General features: G+C 40.4%; 1 protein-coding gene across 7 annotated transcripts in view; it reads right to left on the bottom strand.

The window, feature by feature from the left end:
• TTC17 (tetratricopeptide repeat domain 17) overlaps window positions 1-27,044 on the bottom strand; it is a 54,429-nt gene that overhangs the window by 27,079 nt on the left and 306 nt on the right. For 4 of the 7 annotated variants that reach the window (XR_014544968.1, XR_014544969.1, XR_014544970.1 and 1 more), the window contains exons 2-16: window positions 17,456-17,545; window positions 16,295-16,464; window positions 15,335-15,446; window positions 13,996-14,127; window positions 12,574-12,683; window positions 11,552-11,696; window positions 11,066-11,205; window positions 10,601-10,761; window positions 9,706-9,818; window positions 8,777-8,923; window positions 8,030-8,145; window positions 7,380-7,554; window positions 6,185-6,262; window positions 4,500-4,724; window positions 2,794-2,980 (exon numbers count right to left, since the gene is read on the bottom strand). Coding sequence is in view for 4 of the 7 variants with exons in the window: in XM_083601348.1 (XP_083457474.1) it covers window positions 2,794-2,980; window positions 4,500-4,724; window positions 6,185-6,262; window positions 7,380-7,554; window positions 8,030-8,145; window positions 8,777-8,923; window positions 9,706-9,818; window positions 10,601-10,761; window positions 11,066-11,205; window positions 11,552-11,696; window positions 12,574-12,683; window positions 13,996-14,127; window positions 15,335-15,446; window positions 16,295-16,464; window positions 17,456-17,545 (2,101 nt within the window). In the remaining 3 variants the exon portion in view is untranslated. Of the gene's footprint in view, window positions 1-2,793; window positions 2,981-4,499; window positions 4,725-6,184; window positions 6,263-7,379; window positions 7,555-8,029; window positions 8,146-8,776; window positions 8,924-9,705; window positions 9,819-10,600; window positions 10,762-11,065; window positions 11,206-11,551; window positions 11,697-12,573; window positions 12,684-13,995; window positions 14,128-15,334; window positions 15,447-16,294; window positions 16,465-17,455; window positions 17,546-26,792; window positions 26,992-27,044 lie in introns of those variants that run through there. The other 3 variants (XM_083601350.1, XM_083601349.1, XM_083601347.1) reach the window with 3 other exon arrangements.

Here is a 27,044-nt window from a genome sequence, read left to right as displayed (position 1 = left end):
AAGAAATGTCCACACCATTTCTCATGTTCAAATGTCTAATGTTCTCACATTAGCAGGGGATGGACAAGATGACCTGAAGTGTTGCCCACCTTTGTAGTCTATAAAAGAAAGGAACACAGCACATGAAGAGCAAGAGAGAGAGAGAACAATGTAAATATGGAAGCTTCCAATATTGAATCCATGTTTTGTCCACTTTCCCACTGGTAGATCTTGATTTATTTATTTTTTTCTGAGAGTTATTAATAGTTATGAACAGAGGGAAGAAATATAATCCTTATGAACCCAGATTAGTGCCAAATTGGGACCAACCACATTGGGACCATCATTCTTATGAACAGAGAGAAGAAAGCTTTTTAATTCCTTCCCACAAACAGTCATGCAACCAAAAGAACTAACATATCAGAATGATGCAGTCCTTACAACCCGTATTTCAATAAAACCCATACTCTGTGCATAGATTTGTTGCCATACTTGTTGAAAATATAACAGAAGATTGGGATTTTACTTCAAAAGATAGACGAACATGAAAAATTTGCATATTCTAGCCGTCATGAGAATCTCAAGTTACAAAGGCAGAGTTTTTAGTCAGTATTCTGATCCTGCGCTTTCCCAGTAGATGGCCTTGAATTTAGCAATCCTAAACTACTCAAAAGTGCATATATGTGTGATGTTTAATACTTTGTATAACCAAGGGTTGAATAACAGTCAGTAGTGAAAATCTGTAACCAGCACTGAATGTAAAGGAAAGTTTCTTCACTTGGTTCTGGAAGCTCACAAACATTTCCTGCATCTTTGGGTTCTACTTGCACCCTAAGAATCTGGAAATGTTTTGACAATGTCAGGTATGACAAAAAGAGAAGAGAAGAATGGAGGTTGGGAGGACAATGAAGTGGAAGCCAACAGTCTTAACAGCCACCAGCCAGAGAGGAGGAAAAAAAGTGCTTGTACACTACAGGAAACTCTGCCTACCCCCCTCACTACCGGCTCAGACTTCAAGAAGTCTTGCTCAGCACCACAGTGGTTTAAGCCTTGTACAAAAGCATAGCTTTAAACTTCTCCCTTCAACTGAAACGAAAAACTTCCTTTTTGAAAGCTGAGATTCTGAGAAGTCTGATTCTAGGTTCTGCACTTATGCTAAGAACCTGGATGCACATATGCAGTCCTGTTTCTAATCCCTTGAAAGGTATCTCTTTATGAAACATGGGAAAATAAACTTTTGGCACAGAGAAGATACTTAAGTAGGGTAATGCCATGCAACTCCATCCCTTAAATCAGCGTTTCTCGACCTGTGGGTTGTGATGCTTGTGCAAATGTGTCATCGGTTGTATAAATAAACCCAAAAGGATTATTGCTTTTAATCCTTAACTGGTATAATACCTCAGGTAACATTTTGGGTTTTTTTGGCATATTATAATGCTGTGTTGATACCTGTAACCAAATGCCAGAAAGGGTCAAGTTTCACATTGTAATGCTAGTAAACTTCTCTCTGGCGGCTTGCAGCACATCTGGTGATAACTTGCCACAAGGTGCTTGTAAACCCCCGCAAATTAGAGGATGAGTAAATAGTTGAGCCAAGGGTGATTTGAAATGTGCGTAGTTGAAATAAGAAATACTTGCATCCTGTGTATTAACTGATGTGAGACTATGTCTGACAACCATCAAAGCCTCCATTCACAAGGCTCAAGCCACCCCACTGATACTTGTCAAAATGGGCTTATCGTAAATAAAACTTTAAGATGCTCGTAGTTCATTATATTTAACACTGATTGTGTTAAGTTTTACAGCTTATGAGGCAATACTCTGCAATTTGATGGTTGGTGTTCTTACATTCTCACAAACAAACCAGTCATAGTTTAGTAAGTACTATAAATATTTCAATAAATTAAACTCCACATTAATAGGGGTATGGTTGAATTTTGCTTCGATGCCTCAAGCGATGGTTTAAAAGTAGGCAGACTTGCAATTGAAATGCACAAAACAGACAGCTGCTGAAGACCAAAGTCCAAAATTCATGTGGCAGTAAAATGATGGGTAAATAAAATTCATGTGACAATAAAATAATGGGTCACCATTCTAAGTAAATTTGGACTTACAGGTTGCCATATCAAAAAGGTTGGGAACCACTGGCTTAAATAATCCTAATGTGTTAGCTCATATGGATAATTGGATAGGGATTATACTAGCTCATATTCCAATCATATATTCAAATAAAATTTAAGTGCTATTGAGCAAAAATGCACTGGAGATTTAGCAGCTATAGGTGAAGACAGAATTTGTTTAATCTTTTCGCAGCTTTACTTGAACAGGAAGCTAAATCTCTTCAAATATTTACAGCAGGTTCTGAAGAACAGGGAGCCTGCTTTTATATAGTGGTGCAGATGGGTTTAAGGTTTTATGTTATTCCATGCTTAGGGCCATTCTCTCCCTGTTTCCCTGGTTCTTGGTATTTGCTAAGAAAACAGATCAGGTGTAAACATGGGACTATTTCAGCAGCAATGCTCTTGAAGGGCTTGAAACTATCCTAGCATTCTCTAATTAGTAAACACTGCACCCAATTTGTAAGGAGAATCAGGTAGGGAATTCTGGGAAGACAGCTTTCCAAAAATTGCTCTCAATTAGATGTAACTGGAAAAAAACCCACTGTTCCCTTTTCTAATTGGACACAGAGAGAGAGAGAGCGCAGATGAAAAAGAGATTATCAATGAGGGAGGGAAAGAAAAGTAGTCCAATTTCTGCAGGTAGTGTTGAAGGGATAAAATTACTAATTTGGGGACTTTTTCAGCAGCTGCTTACCACTGCAGACAGAAGAGGTGATGTTGTACAGAAATGGATAGAACTGCAAACAGCGGATCAGCTTCAGGCTCCTCTCACACTCCAGACACTTTGTCGCAATATCCAGGGCATGCCTGAAAGCCTGCAATGCCCCACTGACGTTCTTCAGAGCCAAGCAGGCATTTCCTAAGCTCAAGAAGGTCAGAGGCTAAAAAGGCGAAAGGCAAACTTTCATCAGCACAGGCATAGGCAAAACCCAGATTTCAGTTCAGTTGTCAAAAGAACTGGAAATTTACAACAAGCATGCTCACATCTTGGGAGTTCTGTTTCAAATATGTGTGTGTATGCGCGCATATGTACTTAAAGCCGCCCTTTAAGATATCAGTATCTTTTTACATTAAGACTGATAATACGGTATAAGATACAATATAAATTTATTGGTTTGGCTCTTAAGTAGCTAAAGTAGAAGGAAACTCATTCAAGGGGTCCTTTGCATGCCCTGCAACAGTTCCCACTGTTCCTACAAAAGCTTCTCTAGGTGGTATGGGGATCCTCCGAACAGTAAGGGGTGGATTCAAGATTCCCACTTCTCCCAATTCTTCAAGAGGTCCTCTGATCCTCTAGATTTGCTTTGGAAGGGGCACAGGGGGTTGGATGGGACCAAACCCCACTTGTGTGAGCTTCCTTCCACTCAATGGTTTGTGAACATTACTGAAGTGTTCTGAAACTCTTGTATAAATATTTCTGACTAGTTAGGAGCGATGGGCAACCATGTCAACTAACAGCAGCTGAACAAAATGAAGACAGGGTTTAAAGAATTAATTTGTGTGAAGTTAGCAAACATGTGCTGGGCACCTTTGAGTAATTATATTTTTACATCAATACATTCAAGCCACTTCCCAAGATTCAAATGTAACAAACCACTTCCACTAACTCACTTCTGGACACTGAGATGGGGTATGAAAGAAATACCGCATTTTTCGCCCTATAGGACGCACTTTCCCCCCTCCAAAAATGAAGGGGAAATCTGTGTGCGTCCTATGGGGCGAATACAGGCTTTCGCTGAAGCTTGGAGAGCGAGAGGGGTCGGTGTGCACCAACCCCTCTTGCTCTCCAGGCTTCAGGAAGCTATCAGCAAGCCTGGGGAGCCCGCGGGAGTTCCCGCAGGGTTCCCTAGGCTGCGGATAGCGGCCTGCTGTCCGGCGCGCGGGCACCCTGAAGCAGAGCGCCCCGCATGCCGGGCAGACATCCGCAGCCTGGGGAGCCCTGCAGGAGTTCCCGCAGGGCTCCCTAGGCTGCGGATAGCAGCCTGCTGCACGGAGTGTGGTGCGCGCTGAAGCAGAGCGCCCCACGCTTTGGGCAGACATCGGCCAGCCCCACAAGCTCAGGGGACAGTGGGAAGGCGCAGCGCCACCATCCCGCTGTTCCTCGACCTGGTTTGGAGGCTGGCGCTGGGGAGAAGCGCGCTTGGGGGACAGCGGGGGGACAAGCTCGGGGGACAGCGGGGAGGCAGAGCGCCGCCATACCGCTGTTCCCCGACCTGGTTTGGTTTCCCCGACCTGGTTTTGGGGGGGAAATAAAGGAAAAAATTTTCCCCTTTATTTCCCCCCAAAAAACTAGGTGCGTCCTATGGGACGGAGCGTCCTATGAGACGAAAAATACGGTACTTCTGCTTCAATCCTACTTAAGCAAACAGAACAGAACAGGGGGGGAAAACGAAGACTCACCTCAGAACCATTGATGGCTAAAGCTTTTCGGAGAAGCTTGCTGGCATCCAGATGAAGACCATAATGAATTAGAAGGTTGGCTAGATTGACTAAAGGGATATCCTGGAATTCATGTGGGGTCAAGTTAAAGGCCTTTTGTAAGCAAGTGAAGGCGAAGGTGCCATTTCCAAATGCACGCCAGTAAAGGCCAGCCTCATTGAGAACCAACCATAAGGGATCCCTTGCCTGAAATTAACCACAAAAAAGAAAGGCTACCCTCATTAATCTCATTCCATGCTTTACCATGTTAGACCTCCATTGCCGCCCTAGATGTTACAGCTACAGGTGTTTGCAGAGATCACTGCCGGAGGGTCATGCATATACAAATCAGCTGCACACAGCAAAACTTTGATCTAACCACTTCCCAATATTCTATCACACCCTAGTGAAACAAGGAACATAGGATGTGCTGATGCAGGTGAGAGCAGGCTTGATTCTCAATGGCTGGAGTCTCCAAGGGCGGGAGCATGTTTAGCCCCCATTTCACAGCTATCCAAGTGCTTTCTGCAGTATTTATGGCTTGCATCAAAAGCAGCATTAACAATAAAAGAACAGATTTGCATAACTGCAGTTTTGCAAGATTGTGGCCCTATATAATGCGGAAGGTGTTACTGTATTTCTAAGGCCCATGTCTAAGGTCTAAGATCTGTTTAATAACTCATCAGTTAAGTAGAACTGTGAATCAGCAGGGATTTTGAAAATATATATATATTACAGAAACAAAAGCTACTTGAGAGTCTTGCTTAGAATACAATATGTAATTAAATAGACCAAGAGTGCTAGTATTCTGTGAATCAAACAATTCACATTACAACATGAGTATCTACATGCATGTATTTTCTTACAAGTTATGTCTCCTTTCTGTGGGTTCAAAAGCTTTTATGCTGCTATTTTAATTCTGCTGTTGCTATATTTTACTCTTTTATATCGTGAGCTGTCCATAGAACATATGCCATTAGGAAGCCTCTATAGATAAAGCAAATACACAATTCTATAGTCTCTGGGATACCTACCCTATCCTTCTAGCATTCCTGTATGGTTAAAATGCTATAATTCAGAATATACTATTACATTTCCAACATTTACCAGAGCTGGCACTGTACATTTTCTTTTGGAAGGCAGCAGCACTGCAGCAGAATTTCTTTCCTACAATTTCCTAGATTGCTGTATTTCTTGAAATCATAGGTATAGCCATACAAGCATTTTCACTGTACAGCAGGAATATTGACCTGTAAATCTCCTTCAGTATTTGTCAATCCAAGGCTTCACAGCTATCAATATATTTTTTGACAAAAGGCCCCTGTATGTTTTCAATCATAACAAGAATAGCTTGAAACAAATTCAATTTCTAGTCATCATTGGTACTCGTGGTATTATATTCTTTGTCTGTCCTTATTTCACTCTATGTCAATCATTCATGGAGGCTGTAAAATCTGACCAAATCAGCACTTTTCATGCACAAAAATCACAAACATTTCTGACAAAAATAAAGAAGTGGAATGATTTACAGTTGACTTAAGTGGAACACTCTGAATAAATCAAAGAGATTCTTGCTTCTGTACATGAGGGCCCTTTGGGATTCTGGAAAAAAATCCATATACTCTAAGAGGAAAATAAAAAGCATACATTGCGGTCATTGGAATTACCTTTACAATGGCATGATAGATGAATGATCCTATTTGCTGCTGTGTAACTGATTGATTGTTGACACGAGAGTATAATATCTGTGCAAGACAGAGAAGTGTTTAAAACCATACATTTGAACCTATCGAATGTAAGACTTTAATGCAGAAAACTTACGTTTGGTAATTCAAATTTAATGATCTAAAGGATCAGCAGGTTTTATCACAAAATGAAAACCCAAGAGAGCCTACTTTTTTATTTGGATGGTTATGGCTAAATTGCAAAGACTGGAAAAATCCTTGCAATTCAACTGGAAAATTCAACAACTCATGTTAACTTCATAAATTAAACAAATAATGTATTATGCTTGTAGAGACAATGATGATCGTAGAACTGAAAACAAGCAACCTGAACTTTGGCTAAAACCAGATAAGTCTTATGCTATCTGCATGAAGGCTTATTGTTGGTAGAGAGTTTGGAGAAAACAACATAGTCAAAATCCAACAGAAAACAAACAGAAACTGCAAGTCTAAATAGTCCAGTAATATAACCTAAGCTGGCTTGATTTAGCAACAGCTACTTCTGGTCCCTTACAGAGGGAAAGGAGGTGATAATAATAGTAATAATTTATACTAATAATAATTTATTATTTATACCCCGCCCATCTGGCTGAGTTTCCCCAGCCATTCTGGGCGGCTTCCAATCAAGTGTTAAAAACAATACAGCATTGATAATTTTGCACATATTGCTCGGGTGGTTCAGTGCTAAGATTGAGAGAAAGTGGCTTGCCTTAGGCCACCTAGCAAGTTCACAGCAGTGGTAAGATGCCAGTTATGGATTTCCTAATTCACAGCTCAAACTCTTAGCCACCAGCAATACCACAATGTAAAGCACCACTAATTTGGAGTGCATTAACGATTCCTTGCACCTGTATCATGTCAACTAACCGAATAAACCAAGTTCACAGAATCTGATCGTAATGCAAAAGCAGGGTGCTGCCTCAAACATTTTGCAGATAGGTGACTGTCAACTGAAACAAACATGTTGTAACGGCTACAGGCTTCCTTTCAGTGGTGACTTGGCCATTTCCAAACTGAATTTTATGTGGGAAGACCACTTGCTTTCAAAAGGTTGTCAAGTCTGGAAGTGACAATTTATAGGAAAGAGAAGACCAGAAGTATACTAACAATCTTCAAATATAATGATAAAATCTCTTACTTGTTTGGCATGATCATCTGGCATCTTTACCCTCAGATCCAGATGACTGTCTAGTTCTTTGATCAAAAAGTGCATAGAGTCACTGTTATGGGCATCAGAAATGGAAGAACAATCTGGCTCATAGACCTCGGTTTGTGCATCGTCATCCCCTGGACTGCTAAGTATTGAATGGATTCTAAGAAATTTAAACAAACACCACACAGGTATAAGAATATGATTCAGACTACAGGAGTAGCAATTGAAAGGCAACAATCATAGTAGAATTAAATTGCTTTATAAACTAGAGAGGCAGAACAAATGTTCATTACTGCCAGACAATAGTACCTTTGGTTTGGCACTCTTTACTATGCCACAGCACTAAAGGTAACCTGAAAAAGAAAATCCCACTGAAGTAAATCCCACTGAACTCATTCTGATTTACTCTAAAGGTAGCATGCAAAGGACTGCAGCCTATTTTCCAGTTTTCTAACTGAACATCACATGCAACATCTTTTAGTCTCATTGGTGTTGGTTTTTCAGTGCTAGGCATATTCCATGTTTCAATAACTGTATTTTTATATTATACTATTATTATGTTGCTGCTACTGCGAGCTGCTCTGGCTACACTTGCATACAAATGACATATGAATTAATTTATTAACAGTACTCACCTTTGCCCCCTGCTTTCTGGATGCAGGAAATAAGTTGGTAGTTCTCCTGGGGAGGGGATAGCTGGATAGGTTTTTACACACTCTGATCTTTTAGGCCACAAAATATTCTGCTTCTCCTGATCACAGAGAAAATATTTATTATGGTATCACGAAGTGGGTTTACCAGATATGACTCTTTGATTTTCTACTTGCTAGAGAAAACTCGCCAGAACTCAAGAAACCAGAACTTCTAAATGCTTCCACTTTCTTTGGGCAGTTATTCCCAGTTTATCAAGCAAAATCCATGACAAAAGTCAGATGGCTGTCCTGCAGTTTTGAACTCTGTTCACCATGGTTTACTATCATAACATCTTTGCAGTTTTGGTGGCAGACAGAGTTGTGAATGGAGAGACAAAACCAGAGTTGGGAGGAGAGACAAAACCAGAGTGACCCGGAAGGTACCTTGGGAGGAAGCTAACGTTTTGAGAGTGGACGTTCGCTCACACAATGGGACTTCACCTTGAGGAAGCAAATGGGGTCGGGGATGCAGGGGGAGGAGAGGAATGAGAAGTCCTATTGGATGAGTGGAAATCCATTCTGCTTGTGCACAGACACCACTGCCAACAAGAGGCCCAAAATAGATTAGCTTTATTTTATGCATATTGTTAGTTATGTACTTGTCTTTAGCAGAACACTACTAGCAAACAATGAAACTGGCTAGGAGGCCTTGCCTAGGAAAGAAAAGTCATAGCTACCCTATCCACTTACCCTGTAAGCCTCAGATTCCAGGCCCCATAATGAGAAGACAGAATGGACCAAAGGGGAAGACTCCAAGGAATGGCCAAAGTCACTGTGGTTGGCATGAAGTTCAGAATTCATGGATGTCATACTGGAAATGGAAGAATCACTGCCAAACTAGAAACAGAAAATGCAGAAGAAAAGTTTGGAGCATGAAATTGACACCTCAAGGAGACTTCTTTAAGAAAAAAACTACTTCCTTACAAAAAACTAACTACATTGGGTTGCATGCAGCGCAATTCTGAGCATGCTGGAAAATGTGGAAAGCCCCCTCACGAGATGCTGAGAAAATCAACAGCCCTGATATTAATAATTTTAAGCAGCAGTGCAAATCACCTCCCCAAACTTCAGAACTACAGGTTCTAAAGCAGGCACAATCTTTCTTCAAAGCGTTAAAAAAAACCAACAACACATTTTGCCAGACAATACTTTCAATTTCCTTCTCTTGATGAACAGTGTGAAAGTTAGTTTTGTTTTCCCTGAAACCCATTCATCACGTATCTAGTGTCTGAGCACACCATGAAGGAGTTATTGATGATCAAAATCCAAAGATGAGGCAGGGAGCCACAAAGTAAGTTTGTTTCAATATCTGGGTGCTTTTTTCCGTCTGATGCTCAGGACAAGATACAGTGATCAGCAACCTGGAATGAATGCATAATGTCTGTTGTGTTTAGGAGCCAGGCAGTTTATGCCTTCCAAGATGGAAGATGGGGCTCCAAAGGGAACCTACATATTGGATTGATTGGAACTCCCTGCACCCCAGTTTTGTTTTAAAATCTTGTGCTAGGGTAAATAGAAATAGGTATAAAAGGAATATCCTCATATTTAGACACCTCAGGAAGATGTGTACCCCTCACTATAGATCATGAAGCAGGGAGAGCAATGCTCTACAGACAAACCTCAACATATTCAACATTTTCAAACATGTCACCACGGTGATAACGGACAGGTTGGTCCCACTGGCAATGCAAACTGTGCTGCTGGTTGCCCAGGCGACAAATCTGATGGTTTCCTGCAGTATATAAACATAAAATTCAAGTTAAAAGCTAACAAAATTATGGTTGACAGCATTTAGGATCAAGAAGATATACCTAGCAGATCTCTTCCAAGCTAAGCATCCGAAAACAAATGATTCTTAATTTCCCTTTTTTATTATGTTTCTCGATTCTGCATGGAGGAAGAGCATTTTAGATAATAAATTACTCACTATCTTGGTCCACACAGAGCTTGTGCATATTGGCTATCTTGGCCAGCACTTCAGTTTTTGCCAGAAAGAAATGCATTTGCTAACCTTGGCTCCAGACTACAGGGCTCTTAAGAAACATGCATTTTTAGTACTTTGGAACACATTGAATTTACAGGCAGAATTCAGAGGCCCATGCATGTGACACATTTCTTTTGAACAAGGAAAGTTGCTGGTTTTCCTCTCAGGTTTAACAGAATGTTTAACAGAATTAAACAGAGAATTTAACAGAATTAAACAGAAACTCTGTTAAACAGAGACTCTCATGTTTAACAGAATGTTACTCCAGAAGGTCCTGTGACCTTCAAAAGTGGCTTTTTGTAGTGGAGACAAGGGGCTGCATGCTAAAAGGAGAGTCTGTTTGTTAGAGCAGAACACACTAAAATGCAACTTTTTGGCATTTTTAATATGCCGTCAGCAAGTGTTCTAGTCAGTGAGTTGGTTTATTCAAAAGCCCTGGTTTTACCTGAAACAGAATTCCTTGGACAAATATACAAATTTCATTTCGGCTTTTACATTTCCCAATGAACATCTTGTTACACAACAGATACCTAGTTGTGCCTCTTTCGCCATCTGTGTTTCATGGATAATGTTCCTCAGGATCTGTTCTTCCTGAATCAGCTTGTGCTTTTCTAAGATCTCTTGCTGCCTTAAGTAATGGTCATGTTGCTTTTGATATTCCTTCAGTTCATTTAATGTTCGCTGAAGTGATCTTGAAAAATTTAACACCAAAGAAAAGGACATTTAAGTTGCTTAAAATAGCTTTTGCTTACACACTTATGTCAGTACTTACTTTCAAGGTTGGTTTTTCTGTATACTTGTTTCTTAGGCTTTATTAAACGATACAGTTAAGTTACAGCATGCTACCATGCAGCTGATTTTCAATGCTGCAGTGTGTGCTTTAATTTTCCTTAGATTTAAAATTATGCAGTTTTATATTTTATTTTAAGGAAGTAGTAAACAAGAAAGTAAATCTGAACAAGCCTGTGTATGAATTTTGAGGATAAATTCACTACCTGTGCTGAGCCTCCAGTTTCTGCTCAAGCTTTTGCTGACATAGGACAGCATGCTTCCTTTTAATTGCTTGTTCAAACCCTGGTTTTGCCTGTAAAGCATGATCATAACATAGTACTGAGTGGTTGTATTCCCCAAGCATCTGAAAAAAGGGATTGAGGGAAAAAAAGACACGTTAGCAGCATTCAAATGTAATATGAACATTTAATGTAGCTTCTGAATTTCATATTGATTACGAGTTTCAGCATGTGACTGCTCTGGAAATAGAATCATGTTTAATACATCATGGCTGCTTTAGTGAGGCCCTCCAAAACAACAGCAGCAAAAATGCAAATAAATGTTATCTGTCGGTTTAAAGATCGTCAAAGATAGCCAAATTCAAAACATTCTTGTCCTGAAGATGCATGAGTCTCACTGTTCAATTTGTAAGAGAGCTAATCAATGTGGTATAATCTTTCTAGATAACTGAAAAATAAGATATTATTTACTGCATATATGTTTCCTAAAGTATAATAGCTGGTGAAGACGTCACTGTAATCCAGAGCTGCATGGACCACAATGGCTGCATCAGCAGAGAAGTGCGCCCTGTGTAGCACATTTGCCAGGTTTATCAGTGCAACATCTTTATTGTGCCTGAAAGAGAGGGAAAAAACAAAGCGGTCATTAAGATGATATCCTAAGGCATTTCTAAGCAACTGGCAAGCCTCTGGCCTCAGGTTCGATCTCTGGTTACTTGCATGCAGGAAAGTGAGAACTATTGAGAAGCTACTAGCCAGAATCTATGCAAAAATGCAATTCAGACATAACAATAGCCCAGAGCTTCCTAAGCGACTGGTCTAATATGAAGTGTCTTTTTATATCCAAAAGCGTGTACATCTATCCTGCTGTCTTGTACTTTTATCTATTGCTAGGAATGTCAGTAGTCTAAAAGCGCATGGGTTGACTGAGCACAATGGTTTGGGAGAAGGCTGCTGTTTTTTGTTTTTTTTTTATAATGAAGAGCAATTCAGCCAGTACTTCCATCAGATGACGCACAATTATGTATAAATAGTCTTCTTCCTTCTTTGGTTCTAAAACCAGAATTAACTATTGTAGTTCGGTAAGTTATAAATAGTAGTAATAATTTCAACATCATTTGCTGATAAAGAATAATATTCTGAAGTGAGTTATGACTAAGTAACTTTGGTTACGGAGCAGAGAACATGCCAAAGCTAGCCTAAGTTATTCCCACACATCTTTGTATAAGCAGGACAACATACACATGCACACTATTTAGCATTCACTGTGATATGGTTCAGATAAGCCAACAGCACAAAGCAAGAGACACCCATCCAAAGAGCCTAGTGTAAGTCAAACAAGAGATGGCAGAATTTCTAGATATCTATATGCATCTACAACTCCATCAGGCATTGGCCTGTCAATCCTAAGGGATTGCCACCCTCGATTAGCTTAATTTTCAAATCATACAACAGACTGTATTATGCTGCTAATAAAAATCCATTTGCCTCACCTTGTAGAAAAATGGAGAGCCCGCATGGCACACTCCACTACTTGGTATGGCTCATTCTTTATTCGCCAGTAGAAGGAAGCCATATTATATAATACCCAAGAAGAAGAATTCTGCGAAGAACAGGAGACACAAGAAATGTTTACTTTTTTTTTTAAGTTACTAAACTTTTTAGCTGTTGGTGGCTGAAACAGGATTCTGAACATACACACACTATCAGAATGCCTGTTATCCCCAAATTCAGTTATGTGAATATAAAGAGTTATGCCTAAACCTTGCTACATGAATGGCTGATTCAGCTATGAACAGCCAGAGTCTGTCCACTTCCTTACTTGTTTGTGCTCCGCAGGTCAGTAGCAGTCTTTTTCGAGCAGAAGCCATGTGGGGAGGGGGGAGGGATGGAAAGAGATTGGACAAATCAGTTTTTCCTTTTGCTGGTTGGCTGCAGCCATTTCAGGAAGAAACCATGGATGAAGTGGGGAGAGAGACTGGATTAGAAATGTTCCCACAGGAAAAAGAGGAAATTGCCAGCTCATTATGTGAATGCCTAACGAACGATTTTCTGGGGATGCATTATATCCAGAAACTGGGACCTGCATGCAATCCATTTTCTTCTAGTCTTCACAGTATATGAAAACTTGGGAGGGCTAATGAAATAAAAACTCTAGAAGGAATTTAACATGGTGCTGTGGCAATTGTTCTGTCAGCAGAAGCTTGTGAGACACAACAACTGCCCCTTGTGCACTGCTTAGGGATTCCCCCCCCCCCAGGCCAATTTCAGGGGCGGGCGGGGGGGGGGGGCAGGAAGTCCTGCTGTGTTAGTGGAAGTCATTGTACAAACTTCCACTAATGGAACTTGTTAACTGATTCCTGCCCACTGATTCAAACAAAAATGAGTTGGCTATATATCTGCTACAGATAGGTAGAAATGTATCTGCATCAGCCACTACTAACTGCAATTTATACAAAGAGTATATCACACATTGGAGCAGGAACCGGCAAGCTACTCCAGTATCCCTGCCAAGAAAACTCCATGGACAAAGGCAACAGCTCTGGTCCATGGGGTCACGAAGAGTCGGACACGACTAAATGACTAACCACATATCACACATAAAATGTAACAGAACACATAAAATCCCAAATTAAAAATTACGCAAATTAAGATTCAAGGCACTATAGTGGTCCTCATTTAAATGGCCACTGGTAGAAATTTGCAGACTTTACAGATTGTCTTGGTTCACAGGGAGAAAAGCCACATAAAAATCAGATGAGCACTTAGGGTAAGTAAGTATCCATTGAGATGTTTTTCCTTAACTAGCAGACAGAAGGCATGTGAAGATTTAAGTGCCTGCTAAATATAAAGCATATTCCTGTTGAATCAAAGCTTCTATACACTCATTTTGGGGACACACACAAGGTGGTTACCTTCATGAGACCTTCATAAATGCGGTGGCCTATCTCGTCTATGCTTCTTCCTAACCGTCTTGATAAGTAAGTCAATATAGGATCTTCTTTAGGTAACAAGGGTGCAGAAAGATTAACTCTTTCTTGAATACCCTGGGTGGGGGACAGAGAGGATAGAAAAAGAAAAAAGTCAGTGACTGATAAATAAAATGGGATTCTCTACTATCAAGGTGGACAGACTTCGGTCTTTTGTTGTCTGCTTTTTTTCATTTTACAAAAACTTCTGTGGTCCAGTAATGTCTTCACATTTTCATAGCAGGAATGTGCATTCAGAATTTCTTAACAGTTAGCTAATCTGTGTGAATACTGAATATGAACTTCTGCTTAAGAAAATAAGTAACGCTTTGATACACAGGTCCACCTATTTCAGCATTCTTTACAGAAATACACAGGAATCAGCAGGAATCACCTATGATAAGGTGGTAGAAGGTAGCCAGTAATTCCTCATGTCAAATTTACCCACAACTCCCCAATTTAGCAAATACTGCCCCAAAATTTCAACACATAAAGCATCATTTCTGAAAAGGCAATATCTAGTTTACTGAATCCTATAGCAGTCTACTCAGATGTAAGCCCCACAACATTTAATAGGACTTACTTCCAGATAAGCGCACAAAATTGCTGCATCTGTTATTTAGAAAATGTATTGTTCTAGTATTCCATATAAAATCATGTTTAAGTATTGTTCCATCAATACCTTCAGCTATTTTTATCCTAAAACACCCACATACAATTTAGGCTGCAGTTAGTGGGGAATTTTGAAGAACTTCAGCTGCTTTAAGTGCTGTAGCAGAATAACAATGTTTGTTACAATGCATAAGATAACCAAGCCTACTGTGGTACTTGCTACCTATTTAGAAAAATCCAAATTCTGCACCAGCAAAATTTTCCAATATTTTTCTTTTAGAAAAAAATAAATCTGAACATTTCTGACAAAATGAGGCACGGGGAAGAAAAAGCTATTAAGTGATAGAAACTGAAGTCAGGATGCATGTGGGGGAGGAAATATGAGACAGTAGTCATTGTAGGCCAGAAAGCTGGAGAGGGAATTGCAAGCATCATCACTAGAAGCTTTGCAATGATTTCCAAGTCTAGCCCAAAATGTTCAGTAACGTGGCTACAAATATTACTAGGCTGCTTTAAGAAGAAAGTTATTCAGATTTACTTCAATTAACAGATAACATACTTTAAAGTGATTGTAAGACAAAGCAGTCCTGACTATCTGAATCTACTTGGACATCTCAGGAAGAAAGGCAGATTAGAGGTAAAGTAACGAAAGACTACATCATTAATTACTTACCCGTAAGTGCTGGAACGCATGAATGCTATATGGAAGATCTAGAATTTTTGTGCATTCTGGCTCTTCTAAGTCTGGAGGTAAAGGAGACTTTGTGTCTACGTAGTCCTCAGGGCTAAAACCAAATAGCAACGCAAACATTAGCATATTTGTTTGCAGTCGAAAAGATCACAAAATACTAGGAATGGGAACTAAGTCATGTAGGAATGCTGATTAACATTATCCGTTTTAAGTCAACTAACACTATATATTTATCTATCTACATCAGATCAACTTGCATTAAAATTGTATCTGCTGAGTCTTCAGTTTAAGACTATAAACTAGTACTAATCTCTTTCCCCCCCAAAGCAGGCACAAAATAATTCCGTTAGGATCCTATAGTGGGTACTTTCTGAAGTGCATATCCTTGCTCAAATAATGAAAATGAACAATATTCAAAATTAAGGAACTCTTTTGGATTCTGCCATACTGACGCTGAATAAAGAAGGTTTGGAATCAAGTTCTGAAATAGAGGTAACTCACAACTTATACACATTTAACTTGTGCACATAAAGCTTTAATTAAAAAAAATTAAAAAATTAAGGGGGTAGACATCCAGGAAAATACTTTGGCAAACCATGGAACCCAATGGGTTTTGACTATATGCAATTTTGGCTTTATGTGCTATCCCACAACATTACCCCTGCCTAAGTTGAGTGTTGCCTGTACATTTGAAATTATGCTCTGGAGAAAGCCTACTTCACCAAGAATGAATGCAACAAAGTTTAGGAATGCCTAGAAAAGACACATAAGCAAATATTGTTGAGATGACTATAAATATCTTTTTGGGAATATTCAGGAGAGCTACTCATTACCTTAAAAGTCACTTATTATTTCAACCTGATTCCCAATGGCACAATCATAATCCGACAATCTGAAATTACAGCTGTTGCAAAAATTTCATACAATTAATCATCTCACTACCTGATATCTTTGCTCTCCAAGGTGATGTAAGTGCCATCATAGAGATCCAAGTCCCCCAAAGGCACCTTTGCTTTAATGCAATCCGGATCTTCCTTATTATGTCTTTGTTCCAGTCCTGTGTCTCTGTCTTCATTCTCCTCTATATGGATCTTCTGAGCAACCAATTGCTTCTAGAAGAGATACAAAAAACAAAACATTGTTTGAAACAGAACCGCATACCAAGGCATTTCAAAAGGCTTCTTGGGGAGGGTTGCAAGGGGTTGCAGTGAAAGTAGGAAGGTAGGTCAGCTCTGTTGCTCATGCTTTTCAGGATACAACACTTAAGACTTTAATTTTCTCCCATCCCAGTGTAAAGATTGGACACTTCAAACAGTGATATGCATGTACGTAGGATCATCTGCAGAGACAGGGCCAAGATTGCCCTTAGCTGTACATAGTGACTTATTTTTGACATCTCTGACTAGGATGCAAAGAAATTTCTTTATGTCTGCTGAAGGGGCTGTAAATTCTCTGTATGGCTTTGGTTTCTTTAACCAGCAGAACCCCCAATTCTAGCTACATTATAAACTTGCTAGCTGGCTTCAGACATGGGATGCTCTTTAAGAAAGACAAACACACAGAGAACTAGTGTGTTTTTTCTGGCACTGCTCAAGCTTCAGACTGGTCCCTCTTTTTAGATGGGAGATGTGTAGAAGCTGGGGTTACTGTAGTAAAGCATGAGCTTTCATGAGCCTGTGCTTTGGCTCAGATGTTTGGTGTCTGGAATATCAAAATGAAAAGCATGTCAGATATGGTTTCTGAAATGCCACTCAGATTCAAAGAAATTTTCATGAGGCGGGAGAGGCTGTTCTTCAAGGGGAAAAAGTTTGGAGCCCTTTGGACTCAGAGAACAAATTCCATGGTTCATTGGAACCTGACCACGCTTTACAGTTCCAATAGTAAAGGAAAGCCAAAAAGCTTCAACACTTCTTTATTTAAGTTGAAGGTTTTATGAACAGAGACTGAAATAATAAATATGAAGAAAAAACTATTGATGCTAAAGCTTCCAGCATCAGTATTTAACATTCTCCAAATGCACTTCTTTTTTCAGGAAATTAGCATTTCATACTTTTCAGTACCTACAAAGCAGGTTTCCAAGACCATTTCATTACATAGCCTCACCTCCAACTCTTTGAGGTAGTTAACAGTTGTTTCTTGTCTCATTAGTATTACTAAATCGTGAGGATGTTTCAGGTTCATTGGCGAGTCGACCTAGAAGACAGTTCAAAATCGCTGCATTATTAAACATCCTTAATGTTTAGACAGCTGAATATTCAGGCATTTGCTAGTAATAGGCTACAGCACTGAGGAATTTCTGAACACTATAAATTGCCAAATGGCTACAGGCAACTTTCAGAAGCTTAGGATATAGGGAATTGAAACATAATGTTATTTTTATTTCCTTGTTTTCTTACATTTATATCCTACTTTTCTTTCCTCATGGAACCCGCATACTGACAAGATCCAAACATGCTTAGCTTCAGTAATTACGCATATTACATAATGCTGGGCAATTTGGTATGAGGATTGATTAGTTAAAATAATACTCCGTGTTATAATCTAAAATGTGTGTCAACAATTGTATAGCACCTGAACATTTACATTTTGACAATATTTGTTGGGAGATAGGGTCACCCCAATTAGTTTGTCAAATCTCTGATTTCTCAGACTTTCAGCACTACTGAATGTAAGATTAAAATTTTATACTTAGTAAGGGCGTAGGTCTGTTAAGAGTAAAATCTCACACTTAGTATAGTTGGTTAATCGTTAATATAGTTATCTAGCTATAAAAGATAAGTTAGATCCACATTGTTAAAATGCCAGTGTATTGCTTTCCCTGATATGCACACTGAGTTTGCTAGTGCTGCTGTACAGGAAAGTAGAAGTTTGACTCCATCATTTTCTGAGGGTTATTTATGAAGGGAAAAATCACCACGTATTATTATTATTAATTAAATTTGTATATTGACTTTCTTCTGAAGATCACAGGGTGGTTCACAACATAAAAATACAAAATGAGAACACAAAATACTTAACAAAACAAAAACAACCCCCCCTTCCACAAACACATTTAAAAGGACATAGAATGCTAATCAGTCAAAAGCCTGGTTAAGGAGTAATGTTTTAGCCTAGCCCCAAATATATGTAATGAATTTGCCAGGCCAGCCTCCTTGGAGAGAGCATTCTAGAAATGGGGAGCCACTGCAGAAAAGGCTGATTCTTGTGTTGTCATCCTCCACAAGACATCTTGTGGAGGGGGCACATGAAGAAGGGTGTCAGATGATGATGACAGGGTCCTGGTTGGTTCATATGGGGAGAGGTGGTCCTTGAGGTATTGTGACCCTAAGCCATTTAGGGATTTATGGGTCAAAACCAGCACACTGAATTGGACCTGGAAACTAACTGGCAGCCAATGCAATCAGGCCAGGATTAGCCTTATATGTATAAATCATCATGCCCCAAGTGAGCAAGAATTTTGGCTGCCGAATTCTGCAGCAGCTGAAGTTTCTGAACCATCTTCAGAGGCAGTTCCATGTGTAACATGTTGCTATAATGCAGGTACCCCCAAACTTCAGCCCTCCAGATGTTTTGGACTATAATTCCCATCATCCCTGACCACTGGTCCTGTTAGCTAGGGATCATGGGAGTTGTAGGCCAAAACATCAGGTTGGGGATGCCTGCTATAATGTAACCAAAGATTACCAGAGCATAGACTACAGATGTAAGGCTATAACTGTACAGGTAGGGGCACAGCTGAGCCAACAGCCAAAGTTGATGGAAAGCACTCTGTGCCACCAAGGCCACCTGAGCCTCAACTGGCAGCAAAGGATCCAGGAGTACCCCCAAGCTGCATACTTGCTCCTTCAAAGGGAGTGCAACCCCATCAAGAGCAGGCAACCTCCCATCCATCTGGTCTAGAGAACCACCCACTAACAGTGCCTCAGCCTTATCTGGATTGAGCTTCAGCTTGCTGGCTCTCATCCAGTCTGTTACTGAGGAAAGACAAAGGTCCAGCACACCCACTGCCACATCTGCAGATGTGAAGGAGAAGCAAAGCTGTGTGTCATCAGCATATTGCTGACAACGTACTCCAAACTCCAGATATCCCCATGCAGCAATTTCATGTTGATGTTGAACAGTACAGTGGTTCCTCGGTTTAAGAACAGTCCTGTTTACGAACTACAGTGGTACCCTGGGTAACAGATGCTTCAGGTTACAGACTCTGCTAACCCAGAAATAGTACCTCGGGTTAAGAACTTTGCTTCAGGATAAGAACAGAAAATGTGCGGCAGCGGTGCAGCCCCATTAGCTAGAGTGGTACCTCAGGTTAAGAACAGTTTCAGGTTAAGAACAGACTTTTTATTGATAATAATCAGCTAAATAGTTTTGAGGATCTATACAACTGTGTAACATGCAGAAAACAGCATTCTTAGAGAAATAAAAGACTGGAACTGAGGGAAGCTGGGGGTGGAGGTGGGTGGGTTTTGTGTGGGAGGGTGGGGGGAGGGAGGAAAAATGAGGAAAAAAATAAGGATGATGTGTTTCTGGATAATATGTTTTGTTTTAATTTTGAATAAAAAAGTTTTTAAAAAAGAAAAGAACGGACCTCCAGAACGAATTAAGTTCTTAACCCGAGGTACCACTGTATTCAGTTTACGAACTCCGCAAAACTGGAAGTAGTGTCCTGGTTTGTGAACTTTACCTCGGTCTAAGAACGCAAGCCGAATGGCGGAAGGGCACCAGAGACGGGAGGCCTCATTAGGGAAAGTGTGCCTCGGTTTAAGAACGGTTTCGGTTTAAGAACGGACTTCCGGAATTGATTAAGTTCGTAAACTGAGGTACCACTGTATATGGAATAAAATTGAACCCTGAGCAACCCCACATTGAAGGCTCCACAGGGCCAAAGCAAAATCCCCAGACCATAACTAGAACTACAGCAAAGTGGTGCCATGTACCCGAACCTCGGACAGCCGCCCCAGAAGGATACCATGGTTGATGGTATCAAAAGCTGCTGAGATATTAATCACTTCCCTGGCCCAGCCAGTGGGCAGGGATCCAGAGCTAGAAAGTGAAGGAAGTGAGAGTGCTGTTGCATTCAGGTCCTGCTAGCACATTCCCATAGGCATCTGACTGGGCACTGTAAGGATGCTGGATGAGGGCCACTGGCCTGATCTAGGATGCTCTTCTTACCCTGGAGGATATCTCATGTAGTCTAGGCTATGATCACACTTTCATTGAAAGCAGACGGCACACCGAAATGGACCCTTACAAATAATAATAGAAGTAGGGAAAGGATTCTACTTCATAGTAGGCAGCAGGGTTCAATGGACATGGAATAATGCCATTTAGCATGAATCCACCTTTGTACCTTAGGGCAGAAATAGAACATCTATTTTCAGAAAGTTGCTGATAAAGTAGTATAACTTGTGTGCAAACGCACACATCTAGCCATCTATCCATCCAATGGTCTTCACAGATCCTCTGGTTTTGCAGAATTACAAATATGTATAAGGTTCCCTTTCCTCACAAATGAGCAGGGAAGGCAATTGTTAAGCAGTTCAAGATACTCCTGCATGAAACAGATCATTCTAAACCCATTTCAATTAGATGTTTGGATGATGTTGGTTGGATTCTGATAGCTGCCAAGAGATGGGGGGTGGGACCCCATTGAAGCTCCTGGATGGTTTAGCAGCTTTCTTTTGAGTATTAACAAGATCATAAAGATAGAAAATAAAATATCCCACCCTAAATCAGAAGATAGTGTTTAGGCAATGCATGCAAAATAACAACCAAATGACACAGTACCGGTAAGTTCTCATGTCAGACTACCATTAACCGTTTGTGTTAACCAAAAGGTTTTTAATGTGAGGGGAGTTATCTGTTTATATAATACAGTCTACTGGGATACACTGCTTGTTTTTAGATTCTTATATTCTGTTACTTGTTTTGCTGAATCTTTTATGGTAAATTAGTTTATAGTCAGAGGTGCTTTTTGAAAGGCCAGTTGCATGCTTAAAAATGTTAGTTTTGAATTAGTCAAGGATCTCAGGATGACTAAACATAGGTGGGGCCTTAAGTGCCAAGTTTGCTTATGCTACACATCTATGAAGAAGCATAGGCAGCCATAACATGCCATGAAATTCAGAAGAGTTTAATTGCAGAGAGGCATTGCACGCTGTGCCTTTTTATCGGTCACCTTATTGCTAACTGTTCATATAATCAAACATGTTTAATATGTCTATCCTGTCTATTCTATCCTATCTCTATTCTGACCAGAGTGTTCAACAACTATCCAGCTTTTTCATCACAACACAAAACTGCAAAATATTCCCCATACCCTCTTTAATAATACCAAAATGAACATGGTGGAACAGTATTTTAAAGGAACTATTTGACAGATCTTTAAGGCTATAACCCCAAGCACACTTACTTGAGATTAAGCCCCGCTGGGTCTTACACTGAGTAAATATGAACTGGACTGTGAATTTCTACAACTATTCTTTACTTACACAAGTAAAGGAGGTCATTTCAGTGAAAACAGCAACATTTATAGAACCCATGAATTACGGGAAAAGAGAAAGTAGATAGAAAGACCCACACAATCTGCCCCACCCATGTAATTGCATTATTCACATCAGTCCCCAACTGTGTAAAATTACGTGACGGAAAAACAATCCCTATGTGACTGTGGGTGGAAAGCATCTCTGATCCTAATTACATCTGTGCAAATGTGTGCTCCCGATCTCCATGGATCCAACTTTCAACTAAGAGAACGTAGGATTTAAGCCTATAAACATTTTCTCATATGCAAGTTCCATTGGAAATCAAAAAGGGTCACTATGGCTTGGGCAAAAGGAGAACGAGCAATTTAAATAAGCACAAAGTTGCAAAATCACTGTGCCGCTTACGTAAAAACATCAGAACTTGCTTAATGCAGAGGTCTGAGATGAGGAAATTCTGTCAACTCTTTTAAAAAGCCCTGGAAACACTGTACGTAATAGACAACATCAGCTGTGGTGTGAATATTGTAAGACATTTGAATAGTTACAGCTGAAGATTTTGCAGCATCTAATCAGCATAATTTGACAATTATATTATTCAGATATTTTTTTTCCCAAATGCAATATTCACTAAACTGATCTACCAATCAGTAATATTTGAAGTCAAGAGTGGGCCCTATGTGGTCCTATGGCTACAATCTGTCTCTCCTTCAGCAGCCTGCTGAGTGGAGAGGGAGAGAAAAAGAGATGTTAGAAATGTGGCCCCAAGTCCACCTTTGCTGCTGGCACCATTCAGCACCAACTTCCTTTCTACCCATGATCTCAAAAAAAGACTGTCTACTCATTTTAGGTGATTTTAACACCACAGCCCAGCCCAGGCACTGTGATCTGCTGAACAGACCTGGTTAACTTTATCATAGCCTGAAGATGTCTATGTACAGATAAGGACTTTCCCCAGTGGTCCCTAACTTGTGGAATGATCTCCTTATGGAGATCAGGTGCACAGCAACTCCTGGAAGCTTTCACCAACAATTTAAAACATAGCTCTTTACCCAAAGTTTTCCCAACTGACATACACACATACATAATTTTATTTGTATGCTGCCTTTCCACAGTTTAAACCATGCGCAAGATGGCTTACAACATGAAAAAATACATATCTACAACATAGCAAAAGTAGTTATAAACAATAAATAAAACATTAAAAATACAGAACGAAATGGAACAATTTTCATATAAAGCAAGATCTAAAATAAAGATACAAAAAAAGAACAGCAACAACCCCCCGCAACAAAAAACCCCAGCCCAAGAGTTAATACTGATTCTTGGCATTTCTGGCTACTGCAGCTGATCCTGATGTTTTATTTCTGCTTCATTAATATCGTTTTATCATATTTTGTTATATGCTGTTTGTTTTACTGATTTATAACCACCTCAATATTTATTTGAAATAAAAGACAGTATACACATTTTAATAAGTAAATATTAAATTTTTAATTAAGAGGCATCTCCACACCAGAATAGCTAATACAGTATGACATCCATTGGTATTTGATCAGTTAGAAGATAAACTGTCAGCAAGATTGGGTAGGGAGACAATTTCAATTGTCCCCTCACCCCCTGAAGCTCCCCAGAAATCTGCTCCGAAGGGTCCCCTCCAGAGAAGATCAAGGAGGGGCAGCAGGAAGGGAACACCAAAAATTGCCCCCCTCCCCATTCTGCTGACTAATTCTGTCCAGTAGCAGACAAACACTTGTTGCTTACCATCTGTTTTATATCTAAAATTCATGGTTAGGCAATAGCTTTACTAGGACCAACCAAAACCTGAGGCAACTTTGCATAGCAGGGAAGCAAGTCCAACTCTCAGACTTTGTACCCTTTAAGGAGATTGCATTAGAAGTGTAATAAATACAGTGGTGCCTCAGGTTACATACGCTTCAGGTTACATACGCTTCAGGTTACAGACTTTGCTAACCCAGAAATAGTGCTTCAGGTTAAGAACTTTGCTGCAGGATGAGAACAGAAATCGTGCTCCGGCGGTGCCGCAGCAGTAGGAGGCCCCATTAGCTAAAGTGGTGCTTCAGGTTAAGAACAGTTTCAGGTTAAGTACGGACCTCCGGAATGAATTAAGTACTTAACCCGAGGTACCACTGTACTAGAGTCACTTTCAATATCTCATATGGTAAATGGTATGGATATTAATTATTACAGGAAAATCAGAAAGCTAGCAAAACTGGGAAGTGATCAGCAGATGCTCTAGATTAAGAACAGTTTGTAACAAGTAAGAGAGTTATGATCAGAAAACAAATTTAGTTGCAGACCTCAACAATGTACAATGAAGTTTAAGCATAGCCAAACTTTCACCATCTTAAACTTACCTACAGATTCACCCCACCACCATATGACATACGTTATAAAGCACAGAAGAGAAACAACAAATCTAGGTAACAACAAAATATGTGATTTGTAATACTAATGAAAACCAGGAAGCCCTATAAAAACAGGTTATTATATGTGGGTAACCATTGAATTCACTCTATAAAAGGGAATACCTTTTATATGAAAGCCCATCAATTTATAACAGAAAAGCAATTCAAATGAGATAAGTCCTTTTAATTTGGTAGGAATGCTCCAAGCTGCTGGCAAAAATTTAACTTATAAAACAGGGGGATCAAGCTGCCATGATATTCTTTTTCCAAACTACATTTCTGGTGAACTGTACCTGCTGAATAGATTTACCACCTTCTATACCTTGCCTGTGGGATGCGGGTGACGCTGTGGGTTAAACCACAGAGCCTAGGACTTGCTGATCAGAAGGTCGGCGGTTCGAATCCCCATGACGGGGTGAGCTCCCGTTGCTCAGTTCCTGCTCCTGCCAACCTAGCAGTTCGAAACCACATCAAAGTGCAAGTAGATAAATAGGTACCACTCCGGCGGGAAGGGAAACGGTGTTTCCGTGCGCTGCTCTGGTTCGCCAGAAGTGGCTTAGTCATGCTGGCCACATGACCCGGAAACTGTCTGTGGACAAACGCCGGCTCCCTCGGCCAATAAAGCGAGATGAGCACCGCAACCCCAGAGTTGGCAGTGACTGGACCTAATGGTCAGGGGTCCCTTTACCTTTTTATACTTTGCCTAGTCATTGCTGTCTAGTGGACTGATGCCTTGCCTTGCCATTCAAAACAGAAAATCTTCCTATTGATAAATGAGCAATGCTTCACCCAGGTATAGCCCAGATAATACTTAAAGCGAGGGTTTGATGGCTCTGTGGTTCACTTATAAAACTCACTCAAAAGCAGTGATGTGTGAAATAGAGAGTGACATGGAACTTTGTACTTATCAACCTCTGCCCAAGTCTCTCCATCAAGAAAGAAAGAAACAGAACAAACTGAATGAGGGCAAAGGTGAAACTGACATGGCTGCCTATGAAATCAAGCCTGTTAAAAAGGGAGCCAGAGGGGCTCTGATAAATCACAGAACCACTTATCCTAATTACTGCCCTAAGTAAACTAGTAGAAAGCATTACTGAAACTAGATGGTTAAACAACATTAATTAATTAGAATGGCTTCTGCAAAGGATGTTTTGCTTTTCATTCTTCGAGTGTCAACAAGCACGTAAGGTAGGGGAGATTCAGTAGTCATACTTGGACTTCCAACAAGGCTCCTAAGTAAACAGTAGTCATGGTTGTGAAATGGTGATTGGTTGTGAAATCATGCAGAAGAGGGTAGGAATAAGCAGAACATTTTCAAAATGTTCTGAACAAAACTCTGTACTGGGTCCATTGCCATTTAACATTCCTATATCATATGGAATTAGGGTGAGCCGTGAGATAGCCATGCTTGTAGATGAAACTTGAAAGAGATTTTGTAGGACTCAAAAAGGGCATTTCAGGTGGAAGATGACTGTGTGCCACAGAAAACCTTAAATGAAAGCTTCAACAGAAGGTGCAGCATTGTAGGGTGGGGGAAGAAAAACTAAATGTTGGGAATTAGGAGATATTTAAAACACTACAGACAAGAGCTTCTAAAGTGATCAGGGAGCTGGACTTCCAAACAAGGAATGGCTAGCTAGGACATTTGGGGCTCTTTAGAGAAAGATGACTATGAAGACACATGACCTGTTAATAAAATCATGTGGAGAAACTGAGGAGTCTTCAGTTCACCTCTCTCGTTATTTCGGAATGAAGGTCCCAATGAAAGTGACAGGCAGCCGATAGTACCTTTATCTCTCTATTACATGTAACACATGGTTACTTACGGAATTCACCACTACATAATGTGTCACGGTGATAGCTTAGATAAATTCACAGAGGTCAACCTTTACTGTAACTAAATGAAAATGTCCATAAGCAGAGGCAGTATACATCTGAAGACCAAATCGTGGGCCACCCAGAAGGGGTGTGGGCAGAAAAGCAACAAGGAAGGCCTGCTGACACTATTCATAATAATAATAATAATAATAATAATAATAATAATAATAATAATAATAAATTTTATTTATATCCCGCCCTCCCCAGCCAAAGCCGGGCTCAGGGCGGCTAACAATCAAATAATCAAACAATCAAATAATCCAACATTCTAAAAACATTTCATTATAAAAATTAATTAAAATCAAATTAATGGCAACCGTTAAGCAAAATTCTGTGCAGGTTGCCAGAGGAGGGAGTCAGGCTGCGCCCTGACCAAAGGCCTGGTGGAACAACTCTGTTCCTCAGAGGCACTTTGCTGTCCTAAAGGGATCCCTGCTGGGCTCTTCTTAGGTCACCACCCCAGAAACGCTGATCAAAGGAAGAGCTTCAAGAACAGCAGCAACAAGGTTGCTGGAAACCACAGGAGGGGAAGAGGAGGAGAGCTGCTTTTGTGCTCGAACCCCGCTTGCTGGTTTCCCACAGGCAAGGGCTCAGCCAGGACACTGGGCTATTTGGGCCACTGGCCTGATCCTGCAGGATCTGCTCACGCACCTCTCTAGAAAGAACCTCGCGGCCATGTGCACCTGGAGACATGAGAGGGAGGGAAGGAAACTCGAGCCAGCAAGGGAAGCGGCGCTGGAAAGTGCCCTGCGGAAGGGAGGGATGGGAAGGGGCTGCACCTCAGGCACCGGCAACGCGCCCGCGGAGCCTCTCTCTCTCCTTCCCTACACAGGGGACGGACCCTCCTTGGCACCGGGAGAAGAATGCAGAGGGAAGGGGGGGGGGAGGAAGCGTTTCTATGGC

The sequence above is a fragment of the Podarcis filfolensis genome, assembly GCF_964270895.1.
Source record: "Podarcis filfolensis genome assembly, chromosome: 1".
Taxonomy (NCBI): domain Eukaryota; kingdom Metazoa; phylum Chordata; class Lepidosauria; order Squamata; family Lacertidae; genus Podarcis; species Podarcis filfolensis.
Note: the sequence above shows the minus strand (reverse complement) of the source record. Positions and strands in the feature narration are given on the sequence as shown.